The sequence below is a fragment of the Tursiops truncatus genome, chromosome 19 (assembly GCF_011762595.2).
Source record: "Tursiops truncatus isolate mTurTru1 chromosome 19, mTurTru1.mat.Y, whole genome shotgun sequence".
NCBI classification, from domain to species: Eukaryota; Metazoa; Chordata; class Mammalia; order Artiodactyla; family Delphinidae; genus Tursiops; species Tursiops truncatus.
Window position 1 is genome coordinate 4,293,407 of NC_047052.1, and position 27,928 is coordinate 4,321,334.

Below are 27,928 nucleotides of genomic sequence, written 5' to 3' on the forward strand. Positions count from 1 at the left end.
GGTTGGCCCTCGGCCGTGGGGACCCAGGGCAGGAAGAACACTGGGTCCCTGGGAGTCTGCTCCACAGGAAGGGTTGCATCCTTCTCCATCCTTTGAACTGCCTGTCCTAGCTCCCGCTCTCCCCCACTGCAAGGAGTGACCTGAACAGCCCGACCTGACTCAGCAGCGCTGTCTTCTCTCTGGATCGCCCATCATTTTGGTTCTGCTCGTTGCCTTCACTCAATCATTCAGTATGACATGTGGTAACGACATGTGGTGTGATGATGTCTCAGTTCAACTCTTGCTTCTACCACTTACCAGCTGTGTGACCTTAGGCAAATTACCCAGCCTCTCTGTGCCCTGCTTTCCTCCTCTGTGAAATGAAGTTTCCAGCAGAGCCTTTCCACCTCCCCCTCCATGGCTTAGCATGATGCCTGCGGTGCGATACTGGCTCACTGCTGCTGTCATCCACATGCACATCTCCAGGTCCCCAGAGATTTTTCTCTTTTACTCTGTTGGCCTGGTTCATTCCAGGAATGAAAAATTTTTTCAAATGCTAAACTTTCCTGGCACCTCTGGGATAAAGCTTTTCTGCTCATGACATATAACTGTGGGGAATGACATTTGAGCTATGTTTGAAAGGGTAAGTTGGACCTCCCAAGCAGATGAGAGAGGAGAGGGCATCCCAGGCAGAGGGAATGGCATGTGCAAAGGCCCAGAGGCGTGAAGCAGTGGACAGTCGAGGAAGAACCCGGGCTGGCTGGAACATGGGGTGCTTGCAGGGAAACAGCAGGAAATGGGGTCGACAGGAGGAGACTGGACACCACGAGGACAGATACCCTTCGGCAATGAGCTGGATGCCTGGCAAGGGTGGATGAAGTAGCTTTATTTTAATTTATTTTTGAAGTACAGTTGATTTACAATGTTGTGTTAATTTCTGCTGTACAGCAAAGTGATTCAGTTATATGTATGTATACATTCTTTTTTATATTCTTTTCCATTACGGTTTGTCACAGGATATTGAATATAGTTCCCTGTGCTATACAGTAGGACCTTGTTGTTTATCCATTCTATATATAATAGTTTGCATCTGGAGGTAGTGTTATTTTAAATTCCACAAGCACACCATGAACTTCGGGAAGGCGAAGCTCTTGTATCCTAATTCTTTGTTACGCTCAGCATATATTGTCTGTGTCAAAAGTTTCAGCAGCCTTGAGGCTCCTTTTCCCTATAACCCGTAATAATCCACAAGCAGAGGATGCTGCTGAAGCCTTGCGCAGATCTCACCTGCCCTGGACAGCCTGGAAGTTTTCAGCGCCCCCCCCACCCCGCCCCCGCCCAAGGGCAGCCTGCAGCCAGTGGCTGATCAATAATAGCAAGGTGTCAAGGTCTGGCTCTTGCCTCAAGGTAGAGAGGACAGTTTTGTGGTTCTGTTCATGCTCCAGGGCTCCTCTGGGATCACGCTAAGGCTAGTTTCCCCCCGGAGACCCCCCCTTCGTCGGGCTTTCTCGCTGCGCTGTGCTTCTTCCTTAGCTGCTTCTCCGGCAAACTCTCACTCAATAAACCACTGCATGAGAATCCAGGTCACAGGTTCTGCATCTTAGAAACCTGACCTAAGGTGCCACAGATGAACAAGTGCAAGAAGGGGCAGGGCTATTGGTGACAGCTGCCCTTTTTTTCTTCTCCTCCTCCTGAAACAATAGCCCTTGTCCCCTCCCAATCCTTTTCTCCTTTGTCTGGGTTCCCCCAAAAGCAGACCCTGAGGCTAGAATTCAGGTTCAAGTAGCTAATTTGGAGAGTGCAAGAAACAGTCATGGGGGCGGGGGTAGGGAGACAGGGAAGGGAAGAGGTCCTAACAGTGCAGGTCAAGCTGGAACTTTAGAGGTAACTCTTGGAAATAACAGAAAACACACACCTTAGAGCTTTTCTACACAAGAGGTGGGGCAGATGGGGTATTTGCTCATCATTCCTGCTGCATATTGGCTGACAGCTCTTTGTGGGCGTTAATCAGCCTGCGTTCGCAACCTGCTGGGCCAGTGGGCAGAACATTTTCTATGAATCGGGGGCAAAGCCCTCAGACCCAGAGCTGCAAATACTGGTATACCGCTGGGGAAGTAAGGCCTGAGGAATATGGATGGAACGCCAACAGCATCTGCCGTACCTTCCTTTACGGAACTATTCCTCCCCAAAGTCCTTTCCAAAAGCTTCTGTTGAAGATGCCGATCCGAGAACCCCACACAGCCCCACCCACTAGTGTGGGCACGTGATCCATGTCTAGCCAATCATGGTAGCCGATTCCTCGGCTACAGTGACTGGCTCAAGGAGTGGACAGGTCATCCAAGCAGGACCAATCAGAATCTTTCTCTGGGATTTTTATACAGTTGCTGGGTGAGAGTAGTTCTACTTTCTGTCACTAACTGGGGGGGTGGGGGTGGGGTTGTAAACTCAAAGTCCGCGTGGAAGTAGCTCATTTGCAATAGAAGCGAATGTGGCCGACACGCAGGGGAACAGAACTGAGAGATGGGAGAGAGAGAGTGAGAGAGAGGATGAAGATGATGACGTTGAATTCCTGGTCCCATTGTACTTATAGATGGTTACTTGTTCCAGTAAATTCCCCATCTTTTTTCCCCCAAAACTATTGACTTAAGCTGGTGTGGTTTCTGTTTTTCTCACTCACAACATCTGAGTCCTTACTAATGCAGAGTCTTCATGCTTTAATCCCTCAGTCTCAAAAGTGGCAGCATTTCAGGGATGAAGACATATCTGTTGACTGAGAATCTTGGATTATGCGTCTCTGTCCTCGAGGCCAGGCCATTCCCGTGCTGTTAGTTCCGGGAAGGCTGAGCTCAACTGGAAAGTTTCATATTTTTCTTTTCCAAGTTATGTAATACATGTGAATCCAGGAAGCAGGAATTCAGGATGGGGGTTTGGAACAGGGGATCAGAGGTTGTTGGTCCAAGGATGTACCCTCAATTTGCCCAATGCTGGGGTGACTGTGTAGTCAATCCCATGGGACTTCTTGGGGAAATGCACTTCAGAATCGTCCACCCAGGTGATGGAAGGGCACCCATTTGTTTATTGGTTCCTGCACCGCCACTGTCAAGGGTAGCCCATGGGAGTTAACCCCACCGCCAACTTCTGGGTCGTGCAGTGTGAGTCCCTAGAGGGCTTTGTGGTATTTCATGCCATGGTGTCTGTGAAGTCTGGGGATTGAAGATGTAACTTGGTCCTGTGTGTGTCGGTGGGGGGGGTCCCCGTCATTTTGCTTTTGCACAAAATCGGCAAGGCTTGGGCAGAACTGCTGGCTGTAGTGAGATGAGTTAGAGGTGGGGAGAGAGGATCTGAAGAGTGAGCGCTTCACCAGTGACAATTTCTCATCTAGCAGATTGAAGACCATAGTCCACACTTCCCCCTTACTCTCTTAAATCAGGATGGGGACTGCATAGTTGTCTCTGCCACAACCTTGTCTGCCTGTTGACCTTCAATCCCTTGCAAAGTCCCCTTTCTGGTCTAAGTGTCACCGTCTGAGCATCCAGAGATTTGGCAGGCCTGGGTCTGCATATTGGTTCCCTGCCCCTACCCACTCCCTCTGACCACCTTGGTGGGCTGGCACCAATACTGCTCTGGCTGGCCTGTCCTCCCCTGCCCCTTCCTCTTGGGTCAGTCTCGGAGAGTTCTTAACATTGTAATGGGAGAAAGAATTCTGACAATGTCAGTTATGCCACCCATTGACAAACGAGGTGGGCTGATTATTCTCTATTTGCTTGCTCCCCAGACTCATTCATTCTTTCTTTCATTCATACTTTCTCTCTATCCTGGAAGTCTGACCTTAATGAAGGGCATCACCTAGGCTCCCACCCCTATGACTTCCTGTTGGGGTCAGCCAGTGGGAGGCACCAGCTGGAGACTGGAGTGCAGGAGCAGAGAGGTGGGGGCATTTCTTTCGCTGCCCGCCCCCTGCTTTGGGCTGAGGCTCTGTCAGTGGCTTCAGTGACCACAGCTCCTGCCTGGCAATCCTGTTAAAGAGAAACTGTTCTGACACTAGCTAAAGATGCAAGATAAACTTTATTCAGGACTACTGCAACAGGGGAGAGAATTCAAGCTCACCTCTGAATATAACAGAGACAGCTAAGGGTTTATAGCAGAGTCGGGGTCAGTGGATGGAAAATTACTAAGGGGAGCTAGCAAGGGTTGGGAGATTCTTGCTAAATGGACTTAATAGGATTCTTGTTAAAGGCAGGCCAAGGGCTTAGATATCAAAGGTGGGGGATGAGGAATTTGATCAGATATCAAGGGTGAGGGGATTCTCCCTAAACTGACTTATCAGGATACTTTGCTAAAACTGGGCTAGTCAAGCCAAAGACAGGATGGGGCCGTGGTCAGGGCCTTGTTGAGAAGAGGGAGCAGAAGAGCATGACTAAAGTTTGACCAAGGAGGCATCTTTTCAATCCCTCTTCCAGGCTCTAGCCTCCCAGGCCCTAGTAATGCTCTTTCCTGCATTTGTGTCTTCAGGCCCAGGGTGGTGACAGCTCCTTTCTTGCTGGCCCTGGGTACTTCAGTAGGTTCTTCTAACTCGATTCTCTAAATGGTCCCTTATTTATTTTTTAATTTAATTTTAATTTTAATTTTTGTTTGTGCCATGTGGCTTGCGGGATCTCAGTTCCCTGACCAGGGATTGAACTCATGCCATGGGAGTGAAAGCACCGAGTCCTAACCATTGGACTGCCAGGGAACTCCCTATGGTCCTGTATTTAAATTCTCTTCAGAATCCCATCTGATGTGCCTTCTGTTTGCTGTCAGCCTCTGACTCCAAACACTGGGACAATTTGGCTTTCAATCTATTTATCTGTCATTTTCCAAAATGGCTAGTAGAGTTGTCTGCTTTCTCCCTCATACTGTCATAAGAACCTGAATTTCTGGCCTAAGGGGAAGGGAAATATGAACCCACAGCATTACATGGTAGGGAGCACATGAGGATGTACAACCAGGAGACCCAGCACTTGTGCTTACATGTGTGTGGCAATGGACAGATGGCTGAGCCTCAGTCATCCCATCAATAAAATGGGCAGGGGCTTCCCTGGTGGCGCAGTGGTTAAGAATCCGCCCGCCAATGCAGGGGACACGGGTTTGAGCCCTGGTCCAGGAAGATCCCACATGCCGCGGAGCAACTAAGCCCGTGTGCTGCAACTACTGAGCCCACGTGCCACGACTACTGAAGCCCATGCGCCTAGAGCCCGCGCTCCGCAACAAGAGAAGCCACCACAATGGGAAGCCTGTGCACTGCAACAAAGAGTAGCCCCTGCTCGCCACAGCTAGAGAAAGCCCGTGCACAGCAATGAAGACCCAACGCAGCCAAAAATAAATAAATTAATTAATTAAAAAGAATAAAATAAAATGGGCATGAAAGCGACCCTGCCAATCAGCCTGTAGCCAGCAATATGTCTAGTATTGTGAGGTCACGGAAGGAATATTTATTGAATGAAAGAATGAGTGGATGATCGATTAAAATGACCTAATGCAAAACAGGCACCTCTGGGGACTTCCTTGGTGGTCCAGTGGTTGGGAGGCTGGGACTCTGCGCTTCCACTACAGGGGGGCATGGGTTTGATCCCTGGTCGGGGAATTAGGATCCTGCATGCCACACAACATGGCCAAAAAGAAAAAAAAGGCACCTCTAGCTTCTAATGTCTAAGCGAATTTTAATTTTTATACACTTATTTGTTTAAGATGCTCTCTTAACCAACTTCCACTTTATTGACTCACTAGATTAATGTACCTGTCCCATTTCTTCTGTGAAACACACAAGCACATTGAACCCTCCACCTATGTACTTCTCCCCCTACCTTTGGCCTCTGTGCTTAGGTAGAGTCAGTTGTGTTTGCTCCCAAATTTGTGTATAGCAGTTGTGTTTATTATTGTCACTAATTGATTCAATTAAGTGTTACAGAAATTGTGGAAACGTGAGGGTAAAATGAAAGAATATTGTCTCTATAAAAACTGATAAGAAACTTGGGAAAACTTGAAGCCAGTGACTGAGGAAATTGACATCAAATGAGCTGTAGAAACTGGGACAGAGAAAATGGAAGGAAATTGTGAGCCCCAGGTGGGGGGCCTCGTTGTACACATGGATGGATTTGAAAGCATCTTTAGGTTCTCCAGCTGCCATAAAGAACAGGAAATGGGAAATTGTAGCAGAAGAGTTATAGATGTGGTCCATGTGAGAAGAAAGACCCAGGCTTATAAAAAAGAATGAAATAATGCCATTTGCAGCAACACGGATGGGCCTGGAGATTATCATACTAAATTAAGTCAGACAGAGAAAGACAAATACCATATGATATCACTTATATGTGCAATGTAAAAAAATGAAACAAATGAACTTATTTACAAAACAGAAATAGACCCACAGACATAACAAACTTATGATTCCCAAAGAGGAAAGGGGGAGGAGGGATAAATCAGGGATTTGGGATTAACAGATTCACACGACTATATTTAAAATAGGTAAACAACACGGACCTACTATCTGGCACAGGGAACTATATTCAATACCTTATAATAACCTATAATGGAAAATAATCTGAAAAAGAATTAATATAAATGTAACCGGATCACTTTGCTGTATACCGGAAACTAACACAACATTGTAAGTCAGCTATACTTCAATTAAAAAAAAAAAAAAGAAAGAAGGAAATACACAGGCCTGTTTCAGCCAGCCCATGCTCAAAGGAGAATGTATACGCATGTGTTAGGTCCAATTAAATACTCACGGTATGGATGAATTTAAGGTGATTCCCTGAGACAACTGACTTCTTAGATTCACTGTTAGCTGATTGACCAAAATCCTGATTTTATAGCATAAGAAAGCTCCCTTGTCTTTCTGAAGTTCTCTGCTTTTTTTCCTTTTCTTCCAATTTCTCATTTTCTGTTTTCTCTGCTATTTTTCCTTCCTTTTTCGCTCCTAAATGTCCAAGTATGAAACTGGTTTTTAAATTTATTTAATTTTAAAATTAATTTTAAATTTATTATATCTATTGAATTCAATGGCGTATTCTCTGTTAATAAACAATATTTCTTTACCTACTGCAGGCTGCCGTTATGGGCTGCTAAAAGCCAAAGGGATGCTTACTTTAACACATACTGCAGACAACTGTGACTTTTTATTTGCATATTGTTCACATTAATTTCTTCCTCTCTGTAGGCTTCCTCTGTATAATAGTTTCCCTTTGCCAGCATGAAATAAACACTTCAGAAAAAAACCTTATTGGACCCTGGTAGTATATTTTAAACGCTCTAGGGAAAATTATTGTTGAAAGGAATTCAGTGGTGGATTTTGTTTTGTTTTGGTTTGTTTTTTGGTTTGTTTTAGTGGAACCAAGAACCAAGGTTTTCATATATTATATTTGCTTAAACTCAGGCAGAACTATAAACATGTTCCTGTCTGAGAGGAATTTATAGCCTGTTAAGGAGAAACAAAACAGAGGGTTTTTACAAAGCAAGTTTAAAGGTTTAACTGATGGGACTTCCCTGGTGGCACAGTGGTTAAGAATCCACCCGCTAATGCAGGGGACATGGGTTCGAGCCCTGGTACGGGAAGATCCCACATGCCGCCAAGCAACTAAGACCATATGCTACAACTACGACCATGCGCCACAACTACTGAGCCTGCGCTTTAGAGCCCACGAGCCACAACTACTGAGCCCACGTGACACAACTACTGAAGCCTGCGTGCCTAGAGCCTGAGCTCCGCAACAAGAGAAAGCCACCACAATGAGAAGCCCGTGCACTGCAACAAAGAGTAGCCCCCGCTCACTGCAACTAGAGAAAGCCCACGTGCAGCAACGGAGATCCAACGCAGGCCAAAATAAATACTAAATAAATAAATAAATTCATTAACAGGAAAAAAAAAGACCGTGAGTTCAAGTCCCAATCTGGGTTTCACAGTTAAAAAAAAAAAAAGTTTAACTGATGATGCAAGATCTTCTGTGTTACTGAAACTTCTTTGTCATGTTAAAAGTAGAATCTGGGCTTCCCTGGTGGTGCAGTGGTTGAGAGTCCGCCTGCCGATGCAGGGACACCAGTTCGTGCCCTGGTCCGGGAAAATCTCACATGCTGCAGAACGGCAAGGCCCGTGAACCATGCCTGCTGAACCAAAAAAAAAAAAAAAAAAAAGTAGAATCTAGTTCAGAAAAGCAACAGTCACTAGATCAAGAATTAATGCTCACGGATCTTTTGCTGTGACGGGGGACTCACTACCTCTCAGAGGGCTCCACTGGAAGGAGCTTCTTCTTTTTTCTTTAATCTATATATATATATATACATATATATATTTTTTATATATGTATATACATATACATATATATTTTTTTAACGTCTTTATTGGAGTATAGTTGCTTTACAATGTTGTGTTAGTTTCTGCTGTATAACAAAGTGAATCAACTATACATATACATATATCCCCATATCTCCTCCCTCTTGCGTCTCCCACCCTCCCTATCCCACCCCTCTAGGTGGTCACAAAGCACCGAGCTGATCTCTCTGTGCTATGCGGCTGCTTCCCACTAGCTATTTTACATTTGGTAGTGTATATATGTCAGGGCTACTCTCTCGCTTTGTCCCAGCTTACCCTTCCCCCTCCCCGTGTCCTCAAGTCCATTCTCTATGCCTGAGTCTTTATTTGTGTCCTGCCCCTAGGTTCATCAGAACCATTTTTTTTTTTTAAGATTCCATATATATGTGTTAACATATGGTATTTGTTTTTCTCTTTCTGACTTACTTCACTCTGTATGACAGTCTCTAGGTCCATCCACCTCACTACAAATAACTCAATTGCATTTCTTTTTATGGCTGAGTAATATTCCATTGTATATATGTGCCACATCTTCTTTTTTTTTAAATTAATTAATTTATTTTGGGCTGCATTGGTTCTTTGTTGCTATGCACGGGCTTTTCTCTAGTTGTGGCGAGCAGGGGCTACTCTCCATTGTGGTGTGCGGGCTTCTCATTGCGGTGGCTTCTCTTGTTGCGGAGCACAGGCTCTAGGTGCACGGGCTTCAGTTCTGGCACGTGGGCTCAGTAGTTGTGGCTCGTGGGGTCTAGAGCGCAGGCTCAGTAATTGTGTTGCACGGGCTTAGTTGCTCCGCGGCATGTGGAATCTTCCCGGACCAGGGCTTCAACCCGTGTCCCCTGCATTGGCAGGCGGATTCTTAACGAGTGCACCACCAGAAAGCCCATGCCACATCTTCTGTATCCATTCATGTGTCGATGTACACTTAGGTTGCTTTCATGTCCTGACTATTTTAAATAGAGCTGCAATGAACATTGTGGTACATGACTCTTTCTGAATTATGGTTTTCTCAGGGTATATGCCCAATAGTGGGATTACTGGATCATATGGTAGTTCTATTTTTAGTTTTTTAAGGAACCTCCATACTGTTCTCCACAGTGGCTGTACCAATGTACATTCCCACCAACAGTGTAGGAGGGTTCCTTTTTCTCCACACCCTCTCTAGCATTTATTGTTTATCGATTTTTTGATGGTGGCTATTCTGACCAGTGTGAGGTGATGCCTCATTGTAGTTTTGATTTGTGTTTCTCTAATGATTAGTGATGTTGAGCATCTTTTCATGTGTTTGTTGGCAATCTGTATATCTTCTTTGGAGAAATACCTGTTTAGGTCTTCTGCCCATTTTTGGATTGGGTTGTTTGTTTTTTGATATTGAGCTGCATGAGTTGCTTGTATATTTTGGTGCTTAATCCTTTGTCAGTTGCTTTGTTTGCAAATATTTTCTCCCATTCAGAGGGTTGTCTTTTCATCTTGTTTATGGTTTCCTTTGCTGTGCAAAAGCTTTTAAGTTTCATTAGGTCCCATTTGTTTATTTTTGTTTTTATTTCCATTACTCTAGGGGGTGGGTCAAAAAGGATCTTGCTGTGATTGATGTCATAGACAGTTCTGCCTATGTTTTCCTCTAAGAGTTTTATAGCGTCTGGCCTTCCATTTAGGTCTTTAATCCATTTTGAGTTTATTTTTGTGTATGGTGTTAGGGAGTGTTCTAATTTCATTCCTTTACATGTAGCTGTCCAGTTTTCCCAGCACCAGTTCTTGAAGAGGCTGTCTTTTCTCCACTGTATATTCTTGCCTCCTTTATCAAAGATAAGGTGACCATATGTGCGTGGGTTTTTCTCTGGGCTTTCTATCCTGTTCCATTGATGTATATTTCTGTTTTTGTGCCAGTACCATACTGTCTTGATTACTGTAGCTTTGTAGTATAGTCTGAAGTCCAGAAGCCTGATTCCTCCAGCTGCATTTTTCTTTCTCAGGATTGTTTTGGCTATTCGGGGTCTTTTGTGTTTCCATACAAGTTGTGCAATTTTTTGTTCTAGTTCTGTGAAAAATGCCAGTGGTAGCTTGATAGGGGTTGCACTGAATCTGTAGATTGCTTTGGGTAGTATAGTCATTTTCACAATGTTGATTCTTCCAATCCAAGAACATAGTATATCTCTCCATCTGTTTGTATCATCTTTAATTTCTTTCATCAGTGTCTTATAGTCTTCTGTATACAGGTTTTTTTTCTGCTTAGGTAGGTTTATTCCTAGGTATTTTATTCTTTTTGTTGCAATGGTAAATGGGAGTGTTTCCTTAATTTCACTTTCAGATTTTTCATCATTAGTGTATAGGAATGCAAGAGATTCCTGTGCATTAATTTTGTGTCCTATAACTTTACCAAATTCATTGATTAGCTCTAGTAGTTTTCTGGTGGCATCTTTAGGATTTTCTATGTATAGTATCATGTCATCTGCAAACAGTGACAGTTTCACTTCTTCTTTTCCAATTTGGATTCCTTTTATTTATTTTTCTTCTCTGATTGCTGTGGCTAAAACTTCCAAAACTATGTTGAGTAATAATGGTGAGAGTGGACATCCTTGTCTTGTTCCCGATCTTAGAGGAAATGGTTTCAGTTTTTCATCAATGGTTTCAGTTTTTCATCATCATCAAATGGTTTCATCATCACATGTTGGCTGTGGGTTTGTCATATATGGTCTTTATTGTGTTGAGGTAGGTTCCCTCTATGCCTACTTTCTGGAGGGTTTTTATCGTAAATGGGAGTTGAATTTTGTCAAAAGCTTTTACTGCATCTATCGAGATTATCATATGGTTTCTATCCTTCAGTTTGTTAATGTGGTGTATCACATTGATTACTTTGCATATATTGAAGAATCCTTGCATTCCTGGGATAAACCCCACTTGACCATGGTGTATGATCCTTTTAATGTGCTGTTGGATTCTGTTTGTTAGTATTTTGTTGAGGAATTTTGCATCTATGTTCATCAGAGATATTGGCCTGTAGTTTTTTTTTTTTTTTTTTTGTGACATCTTTGTCTGGTTTTGGTATCAGGGTGATGGTGGCCTCATAGAATGATTTTGGGAGTGTTCCTCCCTCTGCTATAGTTTGGAAGAGTTTGAGAAGGATAGGTGTTAGTTCTTCTCTAAATGTTTGATAGAATTCGCCTGTGAAGCCATCTGGTCCTGGGCTTTTGTTTGTTGGAAGATTTTTTTTTTTTTTTTTTTTTTTTGTGGTATGTGGGCCTCTCACTGGTATGTTGTGGCGTCTCCCGTTGGGGACCACAGGCTCCAGACACGCAGGCTCAACGGCCATGGCTCATAGGCCCAGCCGCTCCACAGCATGTGGGATCTTCCCGGACCGGGGCACGAACCTGTGTCCCCTGCATCGGCAGGCAGACTCTCAACCACTGCGCCACCAGGGAAGCCCTGTTGGAAGATTTTTAATCACAGTTTCAATTTCAGTGCTTGTGAATTGTCTGTTCATGTCTTCTATTTCTTCCTGGTTCAGTCTTGGAAGCTGGTGCTTTTCTAAGAATTTGTCCGTTTCTTCCAGGTTGTCCATTTTATTGGCATATAGTTGCTTGTAGTAATCTCTCATGATCCTTTGTATTTCTGCAGTGTCAGTTGTTACTTCTCCTTTTTCATTTCTAATTCTGTTGATTTGAGTCCTCTCTCTTTTTTTCTTGGTGAGTCTGGCTAATGGTTTATCAATTTTATCTTCTCAAAGCACCAGCTTTTAGTTTTATTGATCTTTGTTATTGTTTCCTTCATTTATTTTCATTTATTTCTGATCTGATCTTTATGATTTCTTTCCTTCTGCTAACTTTGGGGGTTTTTTTTGTTCTTCTTTCTCTAATTGCTTTAGGTGTAAGGTTAGTTTCTTTATTTGAGATGTTTCTTGTTTCTTGAGGTAGGATTGTATTGCTATAAACTTCCCTCTTAGAATTTTTTTTGCTGCATCCCATAGGTTTTGGGTAGTTGTGTTTTCATTGTCATTTGTTTCTAGGTATTTTTTGATTTCCTCTTTGATTTATTCAGTGATATCTGGTTATTTAGTAGCGTATTGTTTCGCCTCCATGTATTTGTATTTTCTTACAGTTTTTTTCTTGTAATTGATATCTAGTCTCATAGCATTGTGGTCGGAAAAGATACTTGATACGATTTCAATTTTCTTAAATTTACCAAGGCTTGATTTGTGACCCAAGATATGGTCTATCCTGGAGAATGTTCTATGAGCACTTGAGAAGAAAGTGTATTCTGTTGTTTTTGGATGGAATGTCCTATAAATATCAATTAAATCCATCTTGTTTAATGTGTCATTTAAAGCTTGTGTTTCCTTATTTATTTTCATTTTGGATGATCTGTCCATTGGTGGAAGTGAGGTGTTAAAGTCCCCTAGTATTATTGTGTTACTGTTGATTACCCCTTTTATGGCTGTTAGCATTTGCCTTATGTATTGAGGTGCTCCTATGTTGGGTGCATAAATATTTGCAATTGTTACATCTTCTTCTTGGGTTGATCCCTTGATCATTATGTAGTATCCTTCTTTGTCTCTTGTAATAATCTTTATTTTAAAATCTATTTTGTCTGATATGAGAATTGCTACTCCAGCCTTCTTTTTTTATTATTTATTCATTTATTTTTGGCTGCATTGGGTCTTCATTGCTGGGCGCAGGCTTTCTCTAGTTGCAGTGAGTGGGGGCTACTCTTCGTTGCAGTGCACAGGCTTCTCATTACGGTGGCTTCTCTTTGTTGCAGAGCACGGGCTCTAGCTGTGCAGGCTTCAGTAGTTGTGTCGCGCAGGCTCAGTAGTTGTGGTGTGCAGGCTTTAGTAGTTGTGGGTCGTGGGCCCTAGAATGCAGGCTCAGTAGTTGTGGTGCACGGGCTTAGCTGCTCTGTGGCACGTGGGATCTTCCTGGACCAGGGCTCGAACCCGTATCTCCTGCATTGGCAGGTAGATTCTTAACCACTGTGCCACCAGGGAAGTCCCTCCAGCTTTCTTTTGATTTCCATTTGCATGGAATATCTTTTTCCATCCCTGCACTTTCAGTCTGTGTGTGTCTCTAGGTCTGAAGTGGGTCTCTTATAGACAGCATATATAAGGGTCTTGTTTTTATATCCATTCAGGCAAGCTATGTCTTTTGGTTGGAGCATTTAATCCATTTACATGTAAGGTAATTATCGATATGTATGTTCCTATTACCATTTTATTAATTGTTTTGGGTTTGTTTTTGTAGGCCTTTTCCATCTCTTGTGTTTCCTACCTAGAGAAGTTCCTTTAGCACTTGCTGTAAAGCTGGTTTGGTGGTGCTGAATTCTCTCTGTTTTTTTTTAAATGTTTATTTATTTATTTTTAATTGTACTTTTCTGACCAGGGATGTGGTTTTTCTTAAATTAATTAATTAATTTATTTTTGGCTACGTTGTGTCTATTGTTGCTGTGTGCAGGCTTCCTTTAGTTGCAGCGAGTGGGGTTACTCTTCGTTGTGGTACGCGGGCTTCTCACTGCAGTGGCTTCTCTTGTTGCGAGCACGGGCTCTAGGCACACAGGCTTCAGTAGTTGTGGTACGTGGGCTCAGTTGATGTGGCTCGTGGGCTCTAGAGCTGAGGCTCAGTAGCTGTGGTGGACGGGCTTAGCTGCTCCGTGGCATGTGGGATCTTCCCAGACCAGGGCTTGAACATGTGTCCCCTGCCTTAGCAGGTGGATTCTTAACCCCTGCACCACCAGGGAAGCCCAGTGCTGAATACTCTTAACTTTTGCTTATCTGTAAAAGTTTAATTTCTCCATCGAATCTGAATGAGATCCTTGTTGGGTAGAGTAATCTTGGTTGTAGGTTTTTCCCTTTCATTACTTTAAATATGCCCAGCCACTCCCTTCTGGCATGCAGAGTTTCTGCTGAAAAATCAGCTGTTAACCTTATAGTGATTCCCTTGTATGTTATTTGTTGCTTTTCCCTTGCTGCTTTTAATTTTTTTTTTTTTTTTGCGGTACGCGGGCCTCTCACTATAGTGGCCTCTCCCGTTGTGGAGCCCAGGCTCTGGACACGCAGGCTCAGTGGCCATGGCTCACGGGTCCAGCCGCTCCGCGGCATGTGGAATCTTCCCGAACCGGGGCACGAACCCGTATCCCCTGCATCGGCAGGCGAACTCTCAACCACTGAGCCACCAGGGAAGCCCTTAATATTTTTTCTTTGAATTTAATTTTTTGTTAGTTTGATTAATATGTGTCTTGTTGTGCTTTTCATAGGGTTTATCCTGTATGGGACTCTCTGTGCTTCCTAGACTTGGGTGACTATTTCCTTTCCCATGTCAGGGAAGTTTTTGACTATAATCTCTTCAAATATTTTCTCAGACCCTTTCTTTTTTTCTTCTTTTTCTGGGACCCCTATAATTCAAATATTGGTGCGTTTAATGTTGTCCCAGAGGTCTCTGAGACTGTCCTCAATTCTTTTCATTGTTTTTTCTTTTTTTTAAAAAAATTAATTAATTAATTTATCTTTGGCTGCGTTGGGTCTTTGTTGCTGTGCGCAGGCTTTCTCTAGTGGTGGCGAGTGGGGGCTACTCTTTGTTGCGGTGTGTGGGCTTCTCATTGCAGTGGCTTCTCTCTGTTGCAGAGCATGTGCCCTAGAGTACATGGGCTTCAGTAGTTGTGGCACGCAGGCTCAGTAGTTGTGGCTCATGGGCTCTAGAGCACAAGCTCAGCAGTTGTGGCGCATGGGCTTAGTTGCTCCGTGGCACGTAGGATCTTCCCAGATCAGGGCTCGAACTCGTGTCCCCTGCATTGGCAGGCGGATTCTTAACCACTGCGCCACCAGGGAAGCCCCATTCTTTTTTCTTTATTCTACTCCCTGGCTGTTATTTCCACCATTTTATCTTCCAGCTCACTTATCCGTTCTTCTGCCTCAGTTATTCTGTTATTGATTCCTTCTAGAGTATTTTTAATTTCAGTAATTGTGTTGTTCATCACTGTTGGTTTGCTCTTTAGTTCTTCAGGGTCCTTGTTAAATGTTTCTTGTATGTTCTCCATTCTGTTTCCGAGATTTTGGATCATCTTTACTGCTATTCCTCTGAATTCTTTTTCAGGTATGTTGCCTATTTCGTCTCCATTTATCTGGTCTTGTAGGTGTTTACCTTGCTCCTTCGTCTGTAACTTTTTTTTTTTTTTTGATGGGTGGTGCTGTATTCTTGTCTTACTGGTTGTTTGGCCTGAGACGTCCAGCCAGCACTGGAGTTTGCAGGCAGTTGGTTAGAGCTGGGTCTTAGTGCTGAGATGAGGACCTCTGGGAGGCCTCACTCTGATTCATATTCCCTGGGGTCTGAGGTTCTCTGTTAGTGCAGCAGTTTGGACTTGGAGCTCCCACCACAGGAGCTCGGGCCCGACCTTCAGCCTGGGAACCAAGATCCCACAAGCTTCTTGTGTGGTAAAAAAAAAATAATAATAAATAATAAATAAAAAAAGGAAGAAGGAAAGAAAAAAAGGAGTATTACAATATCAAAGAATAAAAAACAAAATAAAATTAGAAAGATAAAAAATATATTAGGAAAAATAAAACTATAATTGAAAGAACTGGTTGCTGGGGGTTCCTGCCATGCACTTAGGTGTCCATGGTCCCCTACCAGTGCCTGGTAGGTGCCCTAGTTATGAGGAGACGCTAATTCCGTGTCCTCCTAGTACGTCATCTTGACTCCGCCCCCAATCAATATATTTTTAAAAACTGAAGTATAGTTGATTTACAATGTTGTGTTAATTGCTATGAAACAGAAAAACAACTTCTTTATATTGACTCCAACTCTTTCTTCCTGTAACTGGTGTCGACTTGCTCCTGGGAGGGTTGTATAAGAAGACTACCATCTGCTGCAAGAGAGACCCCCTCCCAAATGGAGGGGCAGTTCCCCTGCCCTCCATGAAACTGCTCTCCTGCAGGGTAAATTGCATCTGTGGCTTCTCATCCCCACCCTGTGTCAGCTGGGGTCCTCCTTTAAGCATGATTTCCACATCGGAACACAATTCTCAGGGTGTGGTCAGACCAATGAAACAACATGTTCTCCTTCCCTGGTTCTGGGCGTTAGAGCTGCTCCTCCCACCTGCCCTCCTTGGCCCTGAATGGTCGGGTGGATGGTGGTGGCGTGGGGGAAGGGTGTCCCCACTGCAGGCTGGATTTCCCAGCTCCCTGGTCAAAGGCTTCCTGCTGAGTCTGGCAGTGGGAGACCCTCGTGAGAGAGTGGAGGGCAGGAGGGAAGAAAAGGCAAGGGTATTTCTGTCCCTCTCTGGAGCAAATCTGCAGCAGCCATACCTCCTCTGAGCTGCAGCAAACCCTGGGTGACCCCAGCCCCTACTCTAGTGTCCCCTCCTCCCCTCTCTGTCTCTCTGACCCAGAGCTGGTCACCAGTCTCTAGCCTGTGGCTGATTTCTGGGGGTGTGTCACCAACCTGCTCAGCTTCTCAGCTCTCCTGTACCTGCTGCAGCCAATACCCTGCCTTCAATTCTTCCTGCTTACATACTTCCCTCTCTCATTTACTTGATTATTTATATATATATACAGTTTCTGTTTTCCAGTGGACTCTAGTGCTGTGTGTTACTTCTAGTAAGGCAGTTTAAGGTTACATACCACTTGGAAGGGGCAGGGGGCTGGCACTCAAAGTATTAGGTGCTTTTATATCCTTTGATATGCATTTTCCACATGTGATCCTCAAATAACTCCTCTGTGGGAGGTACCCACTTAATGGAAGAGGAGACTGAGGCTCAGGAAGGGTAGGCAGAGCCAGGCTTTGGGTGAGCAGTTGCCTGAACCCTTAGCCATTAGACCACACTGCCCCATTCAGAGACTTGGACCCACCCTGCCCTTACTCACGGTAGATAAAATCCCAGGTCATGTTGCCCCTTCCTGTGTCTTCTTGCTGGATTTCTGGAACCCAAGCGGAGTTCTCTCAGTGACTCATGGTTCCTGAGGAAGACCATTCAGGACATAGGGATTACGTTTCCTCAGTCAGTTGCTCAGCATCTTCATTTCCCAAAAGTTCCTGGGGGCCTCTTCTCAGAGATTTGACAGTGAGTGAGCTCAGTGCTGATTTTATAAATATCATTTTCTATAAATATCCATTCCATGTAAGGCACCTGTTTCAGAATGATGACCACCTTGCTGAGAACAGCAAGTTTCAGGGTTATGTTTTATTCCCATCTCTAATTACAGCTGAGGTGGGATTTCTTTCTTTCTGTAGCCCCAAGGAAAGTGTGGAAACCAGGACACTGACCTCAACAATTCTGTAAGGTTTTTTTGCAATGAAAGAAATAAAGCTCATGCAAAAATTATGGTCTTAAAAAGTCAGCACAGGACTTCCCTGGTGGCACAGTGATTAAGAATCCATTTGCTAATGCAGGGAACACGGGTTCAAGCCCTGGTCTGGGAAGATCCCACATGTCGTGGAACAGCTAAGCCCGTGTGCCACAACTACTGAGCCTGTGCTCTAGAGCCCACAAGCCACAACAAATGAAGCCCAGGCACCTACAGTCCGTGCTGTGCAGCAAGAGAAGCCACCACAATGAGAAGCACGCACACCGCAACAAAGAGTAGCCCCTGCTCGCCGCAACTAGAGAAAGCCCGTGCATAGCAACAAAAACCCAATGCAGCCAAAACTAAATAAATAAAATAAATAAATTTATTAAAAATAAAAGATCAGCACAGATGTTTCTAGTCTCAGAGCACACATAGCTGAGATACCCCGGGTCAATGTGAGAGTCTCCAAACTTTCTTGCTGGGGAGGCTTAGATCCCTGAGGTCACACTGCCTGGGTTCAAACAGTATTTGCAATGCTCTTGCCCTGTGACCATGGGGAGATGGCGCCACCTCTCGGTGCCTCAGTTCTCTCTCTTATGTTGGGGGGTTAGGGACACGGTCTCCTTGGGCTTATATGAGAATTACCTGAGAAAACAGTCGTAAAGCACTTAACATGGTGCTTGGTACAGAGAACACAACCCACAGAAAGACATTACTATTGATCATACTGCATACTATAGTTACTGTATCATGTATAGGATATATAATTACTATTATTAATAATATATCAATATAGATTATATAACTTGCCCATCTGGCATAGCAGTGGGGCTCAAAAGAGGCAATACCTATGCATGGCTGGGGATCCCACCCACACTTGTCTCTAACCATAATCCATTTTATGGGCCAATGACAGATTAAAACATTTACTGGGCACTGTCTCATGCCCCCTCCCCACTTGCTGCCCCCTTCTGCTCCCCTGCCTAATATCACAGGGATGGGTTCTAGCTTGTCCCATGCTGGTCGCTCCCCCTTTCCTGAAAACCACCTCTTCTGGGCTTCCTCTTCCCTTTCTGGAAAGTTCTTCTCAGTCTACTTCCTGGGCTTCCTTTCCTGTCCATGCTGATGACACTTGGGGCTCCACCATAGACCTTCTACCTAAGCATCCTCCCTGGACCTTCTCAAACACCCCTAGCCTGAGCACCGCCTGTAGACCCATGGTTTCCAGATCTGTAGCCCCACCCAGGCTCTGTCCTGAGTCTCTGTCTTGCAACTCTGCCGGCCGTCTCTACTTTGATGTCCCATGAGCAGTTCAAACGCCACCTGTCCCAAACTGGACTCATCTCCTCCACCCACCCAGATGCTCAGGCCCCAAGCCCAGGTGGCTTCCTTCACTCTTTTAAAAAATTCCATTAGGACTTCCCTGGTGGCGCAGTGGTTAAGAATCCACCTGCCAATGGAGGGGACACGGGTTCGAGCCCTGGTCCGGGAAGTTCCCCCATACCGCGGAGCAACGAAGCCTGTGCGCCAGAACAACTGAGCCTGCATTCTAGAGCCGGCGAGCCACAACTACTGAGCCCGTGTGCCACAACTACTGAAGCCCACGCACCTAGAGCCCATGCTCTGCGACAAGAGAAGACACTGCAATGAGAAGCCCGTGCACCGCAACGAAGAGTAGCCCCCGCTCGCCGCAACTAGAGAAAGCCCACGCACAGCAAAGAAGACCCAACACAGCCAAAAATAAATAAATAAAAATTTTAAATTTCATTAAACATTTTCACATTGAGGTATAGTTGCTGTACAATATTGTGTAAGTTTCAGGTGTACAACACAGTGATTCATATCATTAAACATCTTTAAAGTGTGCAGTTCAGTGATTTTTCATATTCACAAAGTTGTGTGACCGTTATCACTAATTCCAGAACATTTTCTTCAGCCTCCCAAAGAGACCCCATACTCGTTAGCAGTCACCCCCCATTCTCCCCCTCCCTCCAGCCCCTGACAGCTACTAATCTACTTTCTGTCTCCATAAATGGACTATTCTGCACTTTTCATATCAATGGAATCGTATATTTTATGATCTTTTGTGACTGGCTTCTTTCACTCAGCATAATGGGGTTTTTTTTTCATTTTTAATGAAGGTTTTTAATTATTTTAAAAAATTTTTATTGAAATATAGTTGATTTACAATGTTGTGTTAGTTTCAGGTGTGGAGCAAAGTGATTCAGTTATACATACATCTTTTTTTCCATTCTCTTCTGTTATAGTTATTACAAGATATTGAGTAGAGGTCCCTGTGCTATACAGTAGGTCCTAGTTGGTCAATATACGTACTACTATATGTGTTTTATCTATAGTAGTGTGTATATTTTAATTCCAAACTCCCGATTTATCCTTCCCTTCCCCCTTCCCTTTTGGTAACCATAAGTTTGTTTGCTATGTCTGTGAGTCTGTTTCTGTTTTGTAAATAAGTTCATTTGTATCATTTTTTTTTAGATTCCACATATAAGTGATATCATATGGTATTGATATTTGTCTTTCTCTGTCTGACTTACTTCCCTTAGTAATTTCTAGGTCCATCCATGTTGCTGCACATGGCATTATTTCCTTCTTGTTTATGGCTGAGTAGTATTCCAGCGTACTGTTTTCAAGGTCTGTCTATGTTATAAGAATGAATCAGTACTTCATTCCACTGTATGGATATACCATGTTTTCGTTTGTCCAATCATCAGTTGAAGGACACTTAGGTTTTCACTTTTGGGCTACTGTGAATAATACTGCTATGAACATTCACATACAAGTTTTTATGTAGACATATGTTTCCATTTTTGTTGGGTATATTCCTATACATGGAATTTCTGGGTCCTATATAATTACATGTTCAACATTTTGAGGACCTGCCAAACTGTCCTCCAAAGCACATACACCATTTTACATTCCCGTCAACAGTATATGAGGGTTCCAATTTCTCCACCTCCTCACTGGTACTCGTTATTGTCTTTTTAAAAAATTATTTTATTTTATTTTTATTTTTGCCTCGTTGGGTCTTTGTTACTTCATGTGGGCCTCCTCTAGTTGTGGCGAGCGGGGGCGACTCTTTGTTGCCGTGCACGGGCTTCTCACTGTGGTGACTTCCCTTGTTGCGGAGCATGGGCCCTAGGCACGTGGGCTTCAGTAGTTGTGGCATGCAGGCTCAGTAGTTGTGGCTCGTGGGCTCTAGAGCACAGGCTTAGTAGTTGTGGCGCATGGGCTTAGTTGCTCCGCGGCATGTGGCATCTTCCCAGGCCAGGGCTTGAACCTGTGTCCCCTGCATTGGCAGGCGGATTCTTCACCACTGCACCACCAGGGAAGCCCCCAACTTCATTCTTTTGTATGTGCTATTCAGTGGTTCCAGCACCATTTGATAAAGGACTACTCTTTCCCCGTGAAATTATCTTGGCACCCTTTGCAAAAATCAGTTGGCCATAAACGTATGAACTTACCTCTGGACTCTCAGAAGTGTTCCATTGGTCTACATGTCCACTCTTATGCAAGTATCACCTTCCTTGACTCTTCTCTCGCCCTCACCCCACATCCACCCATTCAACAACTGTAAATTACCTGCCCACCTGGGACCAGTGCCGTGCTTGGACCTGAGCATACGATGGTGAGTGAGATGGACACCATCCCTGGCCTCACGGACCTGACATTCTTCCGGGAGTGGCTAGACAACATAGTTATAAAGAGATGCAGGAGAAAGGTGATTTCAGATAGCTATGACTGCTGAGGAAAACAAAAGGCTATGTGGTAGAGAGTGGCCAGGGGAGGTCCCAGAGGGGGCTGCTTTATACTGGGATGCTGGGGAATCCTCTCTGAGGGGCAACCTGTGAGGTCTGAATGAGAAGTCAGCCGTGCAGAATTTGGGGTAGGTTGTGCATCCAGAGGGGCAGAATTTGCCTGGAGATGAAACTGATACAAAAAGGACAGCAAGGACTTCCCCGGTAGCACAGTGGTTAAGAATCTGCCTGCCAATGCAGGGGACACCGGTTTGAGCCCTGGTCCGGGAAGATCCCACATATCACAGAGCAGCTAAGCCCATGCGCCACAACTACTGAAGCCCGCGCGCCTAGAGCCCACAAGCCACAACTACTGAAGCCTGCACGCCTAGAGCCTGCGCTCCGCAACAAACACAAGCCACCGCAATGAGAAGCCCGCGCACCACAACGAAGAGTAGCCCCCGCTCGCCGCAACTAGAGAAAGCTTGCACGCAGCAACAAAGACCCAAGGCAGCCAAAAATAAATAAATAGATTTATTAAAAGGAAAAAAAGGAGGAAAGTAGAAACATGAAGAAAGATAGAGGCCAAGCCCTGATGAAAACATGCCTGATGCGTGAATTCCACTAAGTTTGGGCCTTCCCATCATGGAGTCATTGCTTTCTCTCCACTGTGTAGGCCTATTTGAACTGTAATCCCCTAGCCCTCCTAGACCGTAATCCCCATAAGGGCAGGGAGTGTATTTGTCTAGTTCAAATCTGCATCCAGGCAGCTCTTACATGTAACATTGTTATTATCCAAGTTTAAGAATCGAGAGAATTCACAAAAAGATTCTGATTTTTTTGCTTTTCTTAGACAATTGGAAGGCTTGGTATGGTCATGCTAGGATTCTTACCTGGCAACTGGGGTGGGTCTGAGAACCAGTGGCCCCCTTTAGATGACAGTTCAGAAGAAGAAACTGACACCCAGAAGACGATGACCTGCAGAAGAAATTTTTTACAGGCTGTGTGCTTGGCTCATTTATGTTATGTGCCTTCCCCCTACAGGCAAGTGGGTTTGTGACCCTGCCTTGGACACATAATAGGTCCACTGTCAGGAATGAATGAATGAATGAATGAGTGAATGAATGAATGAATTTATACACTCCCCCCGTTCTTGACATAGTAGCTAGCATATAATAAGTGCCCAATATTTTGATTTGATTTCTCTTCTAAAGAAACGTGAGTTGAATTAGATTGCTTTTTTTTATTGTACGCATCCTGATTTAAAGAAATATTCACACACCGCATTTATTTCTGGTGTACAGTGTATTTTTGTGCCTTAGGTGGGCACGTGGACCTCAGGGTGCTCAAAATTAGGGTTCGCCTCAAAACCAACCCTGTACACTTTCAGTCCAGTAGAGGGCAATAGCAACTAGGAATAGGAGAGACGCCGTTAAGGCATCCCCCCCCCCCCCAGGATCCCTGAACCATAATATCAAATCCAGGATGGAAGTCACCTTGTTGTTGTTATTTAATATTCTTAATCGGTAATGTATTCATGTGTTTAAAAATAGAAGAGAAGAGAAGAGAAGAAAATGGTATATGATGAAGTCTCCTTCCCTCCCCTTTTCCCCTCGTGTCTGGCTTCCTACCTCACCTCCATCTCAGGTACAATTGTTGTTTTTCTCATGTATGCTCTTCCAGAGGTGTTTATGCACTTGTAAACAGGTACAAATATCTCTGTAAACCCTCCCCCCACTTTACCCAAAGGTAGCAACACAAAAGGGTGTTTTGAGCATACTGTTCTATACCTTGTTTTGTGCGATCATGAAGTAGATTGTGGAACTATACATAGCAGTACACAGAGAGAAGGCCCCCCTCCTCTCTCTGTCTTTCCAGCTGCAGACTTCTCCACGGCACACCTTTATCATCATCTATTCAATGGGGGGGGCTTCTGCTGCCACAAATAAAGCTCAGTGAATAACCTTGAATATATTTTGCACACACTTGAGTATGTCTATAGCAGTGGCCATTGGCTCCAGCTGCACATGAGAATGACGAAGGGGGCTTTTAAAAATCCCACCCCCCAAGCCATACCTCAGATCAACTACATCAGAATCCCCGAGCACGGGACCAGGGCACACAGGGAGCCCTGTGTGCTGTTGACATCTAGAGGAAACTGGTCGCGAGCACATAGATTTCTAAATTTGCTAGATATTGACAAATGGCTTCCATGGATGGTTCTACCAACTTGCCCTCTCACTGGCTTGTACGAGAGGGCCTGGGTGTTCACAGCCTCACTAACAAAACATGCTTGTCGAACTTTGCTTTTTGCTAACCTGCTAGTTTTTTTTTTTTTAAGATATCACAGTTTCGCTTGAATTTGCATTTTTCTTATTAGGGCTTGAGATTGAACATCTTCTCATGTGTTTAAGAACCTTCTGATCTGTCTGGTCATATCCTGTGCCCACTTTCCTTTTCTCTCTTTCTTTTTTTTTTTTGGCCGTGCCACATGCCTTGCAGGATCTTAGTTCCCTGACCAGGGATTGAACCCCGGGCCCCAGGCAGTGGAAACAGAGAGTCCTAACCACTGGACCGCCAGGGAATTCCCTCTTTTCTCTTTCTTAGGTTGGTTTCTCTACACGTCAGCAAGACAAATTCTTTGTGATCTGAGTTGCAAATACTTTCTACTGCCTTGCCTTTTGTTTTGTTTTGTTTTTTCCCATTGAAGAAGACTTTTTACATATTTGAATGTATCCATCTTTTGTTATGGCTTCTGTGGTTTTTTGTTTTGTTTTGTTTTTTCCGTACCACGGGCCCAGCCGCTCCGCGGCATGTGGGATCTTCCCGAACCGGGGCACGAACCCGTGTCCCCTGCATCGGCAGGCGGACTCTCAACCGCTGCGCCACCAGGGAAGCCCCGCTTCTGTGTTTTGAGTCATAGTTAGAAAGACCTTTCTCATTCCAGTCTTATAAAGGAAGCTTCCCACGTTTTCTTCTGGCACTTTGTGGTTTCCTTAATTTACAGGCAAATCTTTGATCCTTTTGGCATTTACCCTGATCTGTGGTGTGAGGTATGGATTCATCTTTGTTCTTCTTTCCAATGGCCGATTGTCCCATTACCTTTATCAAGAAGTAAGGTAGGAGCTGCATCAAACTGGAATTTCTTTGTTTTTGTCTTTATAGCAACATCGGCTCCCACTTTCCTGTAAATGTGGTCCCATCCACCCCCTCCCCCCATTTACCTGTTCGATGCTTGATCGGTTGATTTTTGTTTGTTTGCCATTGAGAATTTTATTACTAATCGGACATTGTTCTGACCTTTGGGGTTTCTATTTAGGATTTATTTTAGTTAATAACCAACAACGATGACCTTTTGTTGAAGGTCTAATATATCTGTTTATAAGTATCGGTTCCGTTAATCATAAAGCAAACCTATGGTGTCAGTACTATTATTATTTCATTGGAGGAAAGTAATCAGAGAGTTTTTCAGTCTTGTCCAAGGGCCCACAGTTAAAAAGAGGCAGGGCTAGATGCAATGCAAGAGCCAGGTCTCTGGGGTCTGGGCTTTTTACTTGCCTTGACCCTGTAACTCATCTTTGTGGAATGATTGCAGGAGGGAATGAATGAGTGAGTCAGTGAGGGCAGAAAGAAGACAGAATGAGTCAGCTCCTGCCCTCGGAGGAACCCAAAGGGAGAGATAAGCTGTGAATGCAAATAACCGGAACACAAAGTAAACAGTGATCCCACCAGCATTTTGGAAGCAGTCCACTTTCTATTCCCTCCTATTTAAAAATGCTTAATTCTTTCCAATTCCTCCCTACCTAGAAACCAGGGAGCCATACACTGGGGCAGGGGCAGTCTCCTTGGGTTTGATGCATTAAGTCACCCACTTGGAGATCCCCTGTGGAGCCCAGCAGCCTGGTGGGGGGGCAAGGGGGGAGGGGGATAGAGGGAGGGGATAGAGGGGAGGTGAGTATAGGTAGGAGGGAGGGGGGTTACGGAAGTGGGAGGAGCAAGGAGGAGGAGGGGAGGCGAGGGAGAAAATGAGGAGACAGGCTCAAGGAGTGAGGACGGAGAAGGACAAGAGAAGAGAGAGGGAAAGGAGAAACGGCTTGGGGAGGAGGAAATGGGGGGGGAAGCTGGGGGAGTGGGAGAAGGAGGAAAGGGCTGGGGGATACAGGAGAAGAGGGGGTAGGGAGAAGAGGAGGAGGAGGAAGGAGGAGGCGGGGGGAAAGAAGTCCCCTCCTCCAGCCCCCACTGCAGAGTTGCGCAACTCACTCGGGCTGGGATTGGTCGCTGTCACGTAAAGACGCCCCGCCCTCGACGCCCTACGACCAATAGCGAGAGGAGGCGTGGCGGGATGCGTCCTGGGAGGCCAATGGCTGGAGGGGGCGGGGCGGCGCGGCCTAGGTCTGGCGCGCGCTCACGGCGCCCTCGGAGCCAGAGCAGCGCTCGGAGCTCAGAGCTCGCTTTCCCCGGCCGCTGTCGCCGCCGCTGCCCGCCCGCCCGCCCTTGGAGCGTCCCCGCCCCGCTCTGCTCTGGTCCCTGTAGCCGTCCCGGAGCGCGCTTATCTGTCGCTGCGAGCACAGTATCCACGTTGCGGCATCGCGGCGATGGCCACCAAGATCGACAAAGAGGCTTGCCGGACGGCGTACAACCTGGTGCGCGACGACGGCTCGGCCGTCATCTGGTGAGGAACTTTCCTTTGCTCTCCAAGCCCCGCTCCCGAGCTCGCAAGGGGCCTGGTGCACTGACCCGTCTTCCAGACCGGACGGATGAAGGGTCATCCCGTGCTGTCTTCCCGCAGCCTTAACCCAGGACGGCGTGGAAAGCCAGCGCTGGCTTCTCCCTAGCCAGAGCATCTTTTAGATTGTCCTGCTGGAAGCTCGGCACTGTGCAGCTACCAACGCTGATGTGTGTATGTGTGTTTTTCTCTTCTCCCAATCCAAAGGGTGACTTTTAAATATGACGGCTCCACCATCGTCCCCGGCGAGCAGGGAGCGGAATATCAGGACTTCATCCAACAGTGCACAGGTAGGGAGACGCGCCATCTGGGGGAGTTCCCCGTCTTCTGGGATATTGTCAGTGCCGGGGAGGGGCGGCAGAGGCCAAACTGGGCGGAGCCTGTGGCCACCCTGGGCGCCTCTGGCACTGTAGGAACCAGATTTGAGCGTTCTAAAGCCTCACAAAGGCTTCTCCCCTCTGGGCATCCAGAGCGATCAGAGGCGACCGCCTGGCTTCCTCTCTCCCAAGGTAACCTTTTCAGGCACGGCAGCTCCTTTGCCTCCTGCGGGTCGCTAGTTTTCCACCGTCAACTGCCGCTGTTCCAAACTCCTGGCTCCAGCCCTCCCCGCTTTCCCCTTCCACCGGTCAGTGAGCCCCAATAAAAACAATCCTAGCGTTTATTGCAGGAGCTGGAAACGGTCAGCTTCACCCACCCCCCTTCTCCCACAATCATTGTCCGTGTGCTGGTGAAATGTTTTTATTTGTAGACTATAGAACCAGATATGAAAGTGTACCCACCGTAGGATCCCATGTATATGAAATGATAGAAAAGGCAAAGCCAATCTGTGGTGTGAAAAGTCAGAAGAATGGGCGTATTTGCGGGTAGATAGGCACTGGTGGGGGGAGGGGCACCCGGAAGGTGGTGTGGGGTCGGGTGGGGTTGAAAATGTATTTTGATCTGTGAGGCGGTTAAACAGGTTTCTACATATGTAAGAAATCTTTTAAGCAGGATCCTTAGGGTTTGTAAACTTTCTGCCCTTCCCTGCGGTGTGTTGAACCATTAGGAGGAAAGAACGCACGCAGGTAGAACCACAACCCCCCATCCCCACCCCATAGAAGCAAAAGGCCCAGCATCGTTGGTAAGAGGGCCTTTTAAAGCTGAGATTGGAGAATGGGCTCTTTTCCAGGCTCTGGTCTCTAGCTTGGAAACACATAGATTCAGACACAGGCAGTGCAGCCTGAAGGTTAGGGTGGGGACTCAGTCAGCAAGGTGGGTTGGAATCCCCACGTGGCCACCCTCTAGCTGTGTGGTTTGGGGCAAGTTACTTTAACTCTCGGGACCTTGGTTTCCTCTCCTGTAATCTTAGAGGGCTGTTGTGAGAATTGGTGAGTCAGTGCCTGTGCAAACGACATGGTCATTTGTGAAATAAATAAAAAGTTCTCATCGTGCCCAGGATCATGCGACGGCCCCTTTCCTTTATTCAAAAGATATTTTGCATTTACTCTAATTAAAAGAATGTTTATAAAGTGTCTGCTATGGGCTGGGTGGTACTGAGCTTTGTTTATTTTTTAAATCTTCTCTCAACTAGAACGTCTTCCTAAGTGCTGCCTCTAGACGTTCACTCACTGCTTTTGGATTGTTTAAAATATCAGATGTGTGAAGTACTGTCACAACTGACATCTAATGAGGTGCAGGGGCCGCTTGTGGAGAGCGGGGTGGGGGTGGGGGCTGGGTTCCAATCCTGGCGGAGGAGCCCCGTCTCTGAACCACCTCTATCCTTCCGCCACCACGATGACTGCTTTTACAAGTGGAGTAAGTGCAGACTCCTGGCTTTCACCCCATCTGGCATATAACTGGGAGTTTCAGCA

At 45.4% G+C, this 27,928-nt stretch overlaps 1 protein-coding gene and 1 long non-coding RNA gene across 3 annotated transcripts in view; both read left to right on the forward strand.

The window, feature by feature from the left end:
• LOC117309090 (uncharacterized) overlaps window positions 1-25,304 on the forward strand; it is a 33,376-nt gene extending 8,072 nt beyond the window's left edge. The window contains exons 4-5 of one of the 2 annotated variants that reach the window (XR_004523353.2): window positions 22,906-22,999; window positions 24,360-25,289. This is a non-coding gene — a long non-coding RNA (uncharacterized lncRNA). Of the gene's footprint in view, window positions 1-22,905 lie in introns of both variants that reach the window. The other variant, XR_004523352.2, reaches the window with a different exon arrangement.
• Window positions 25,305-25,802: 498 nt separating this feature from the next.
• The window catches only part of COTL1 (coactosin like F-actin binding protein 1), a 43,972-nt gene continuing 41,846 nt past the window's right edge, over window positions 25,803-27,928 (forward strand). Inside the window, exons 1-2 of the mRNA XM_033844410.2 lie at window positions 25,803-26,024; window positions 26,286-26,368. Coding sequence (XP_033700301.1) covers window positions 25,948-26,024; window positions 26,286-26,368 — 160 coding nt within the window. The 5' untranslated portion in view covers window positions 25,803-25,947. The remainder of the gene's footprint in view (window positions 26,025-26,285; window positions 26,369-27,928) is intronic.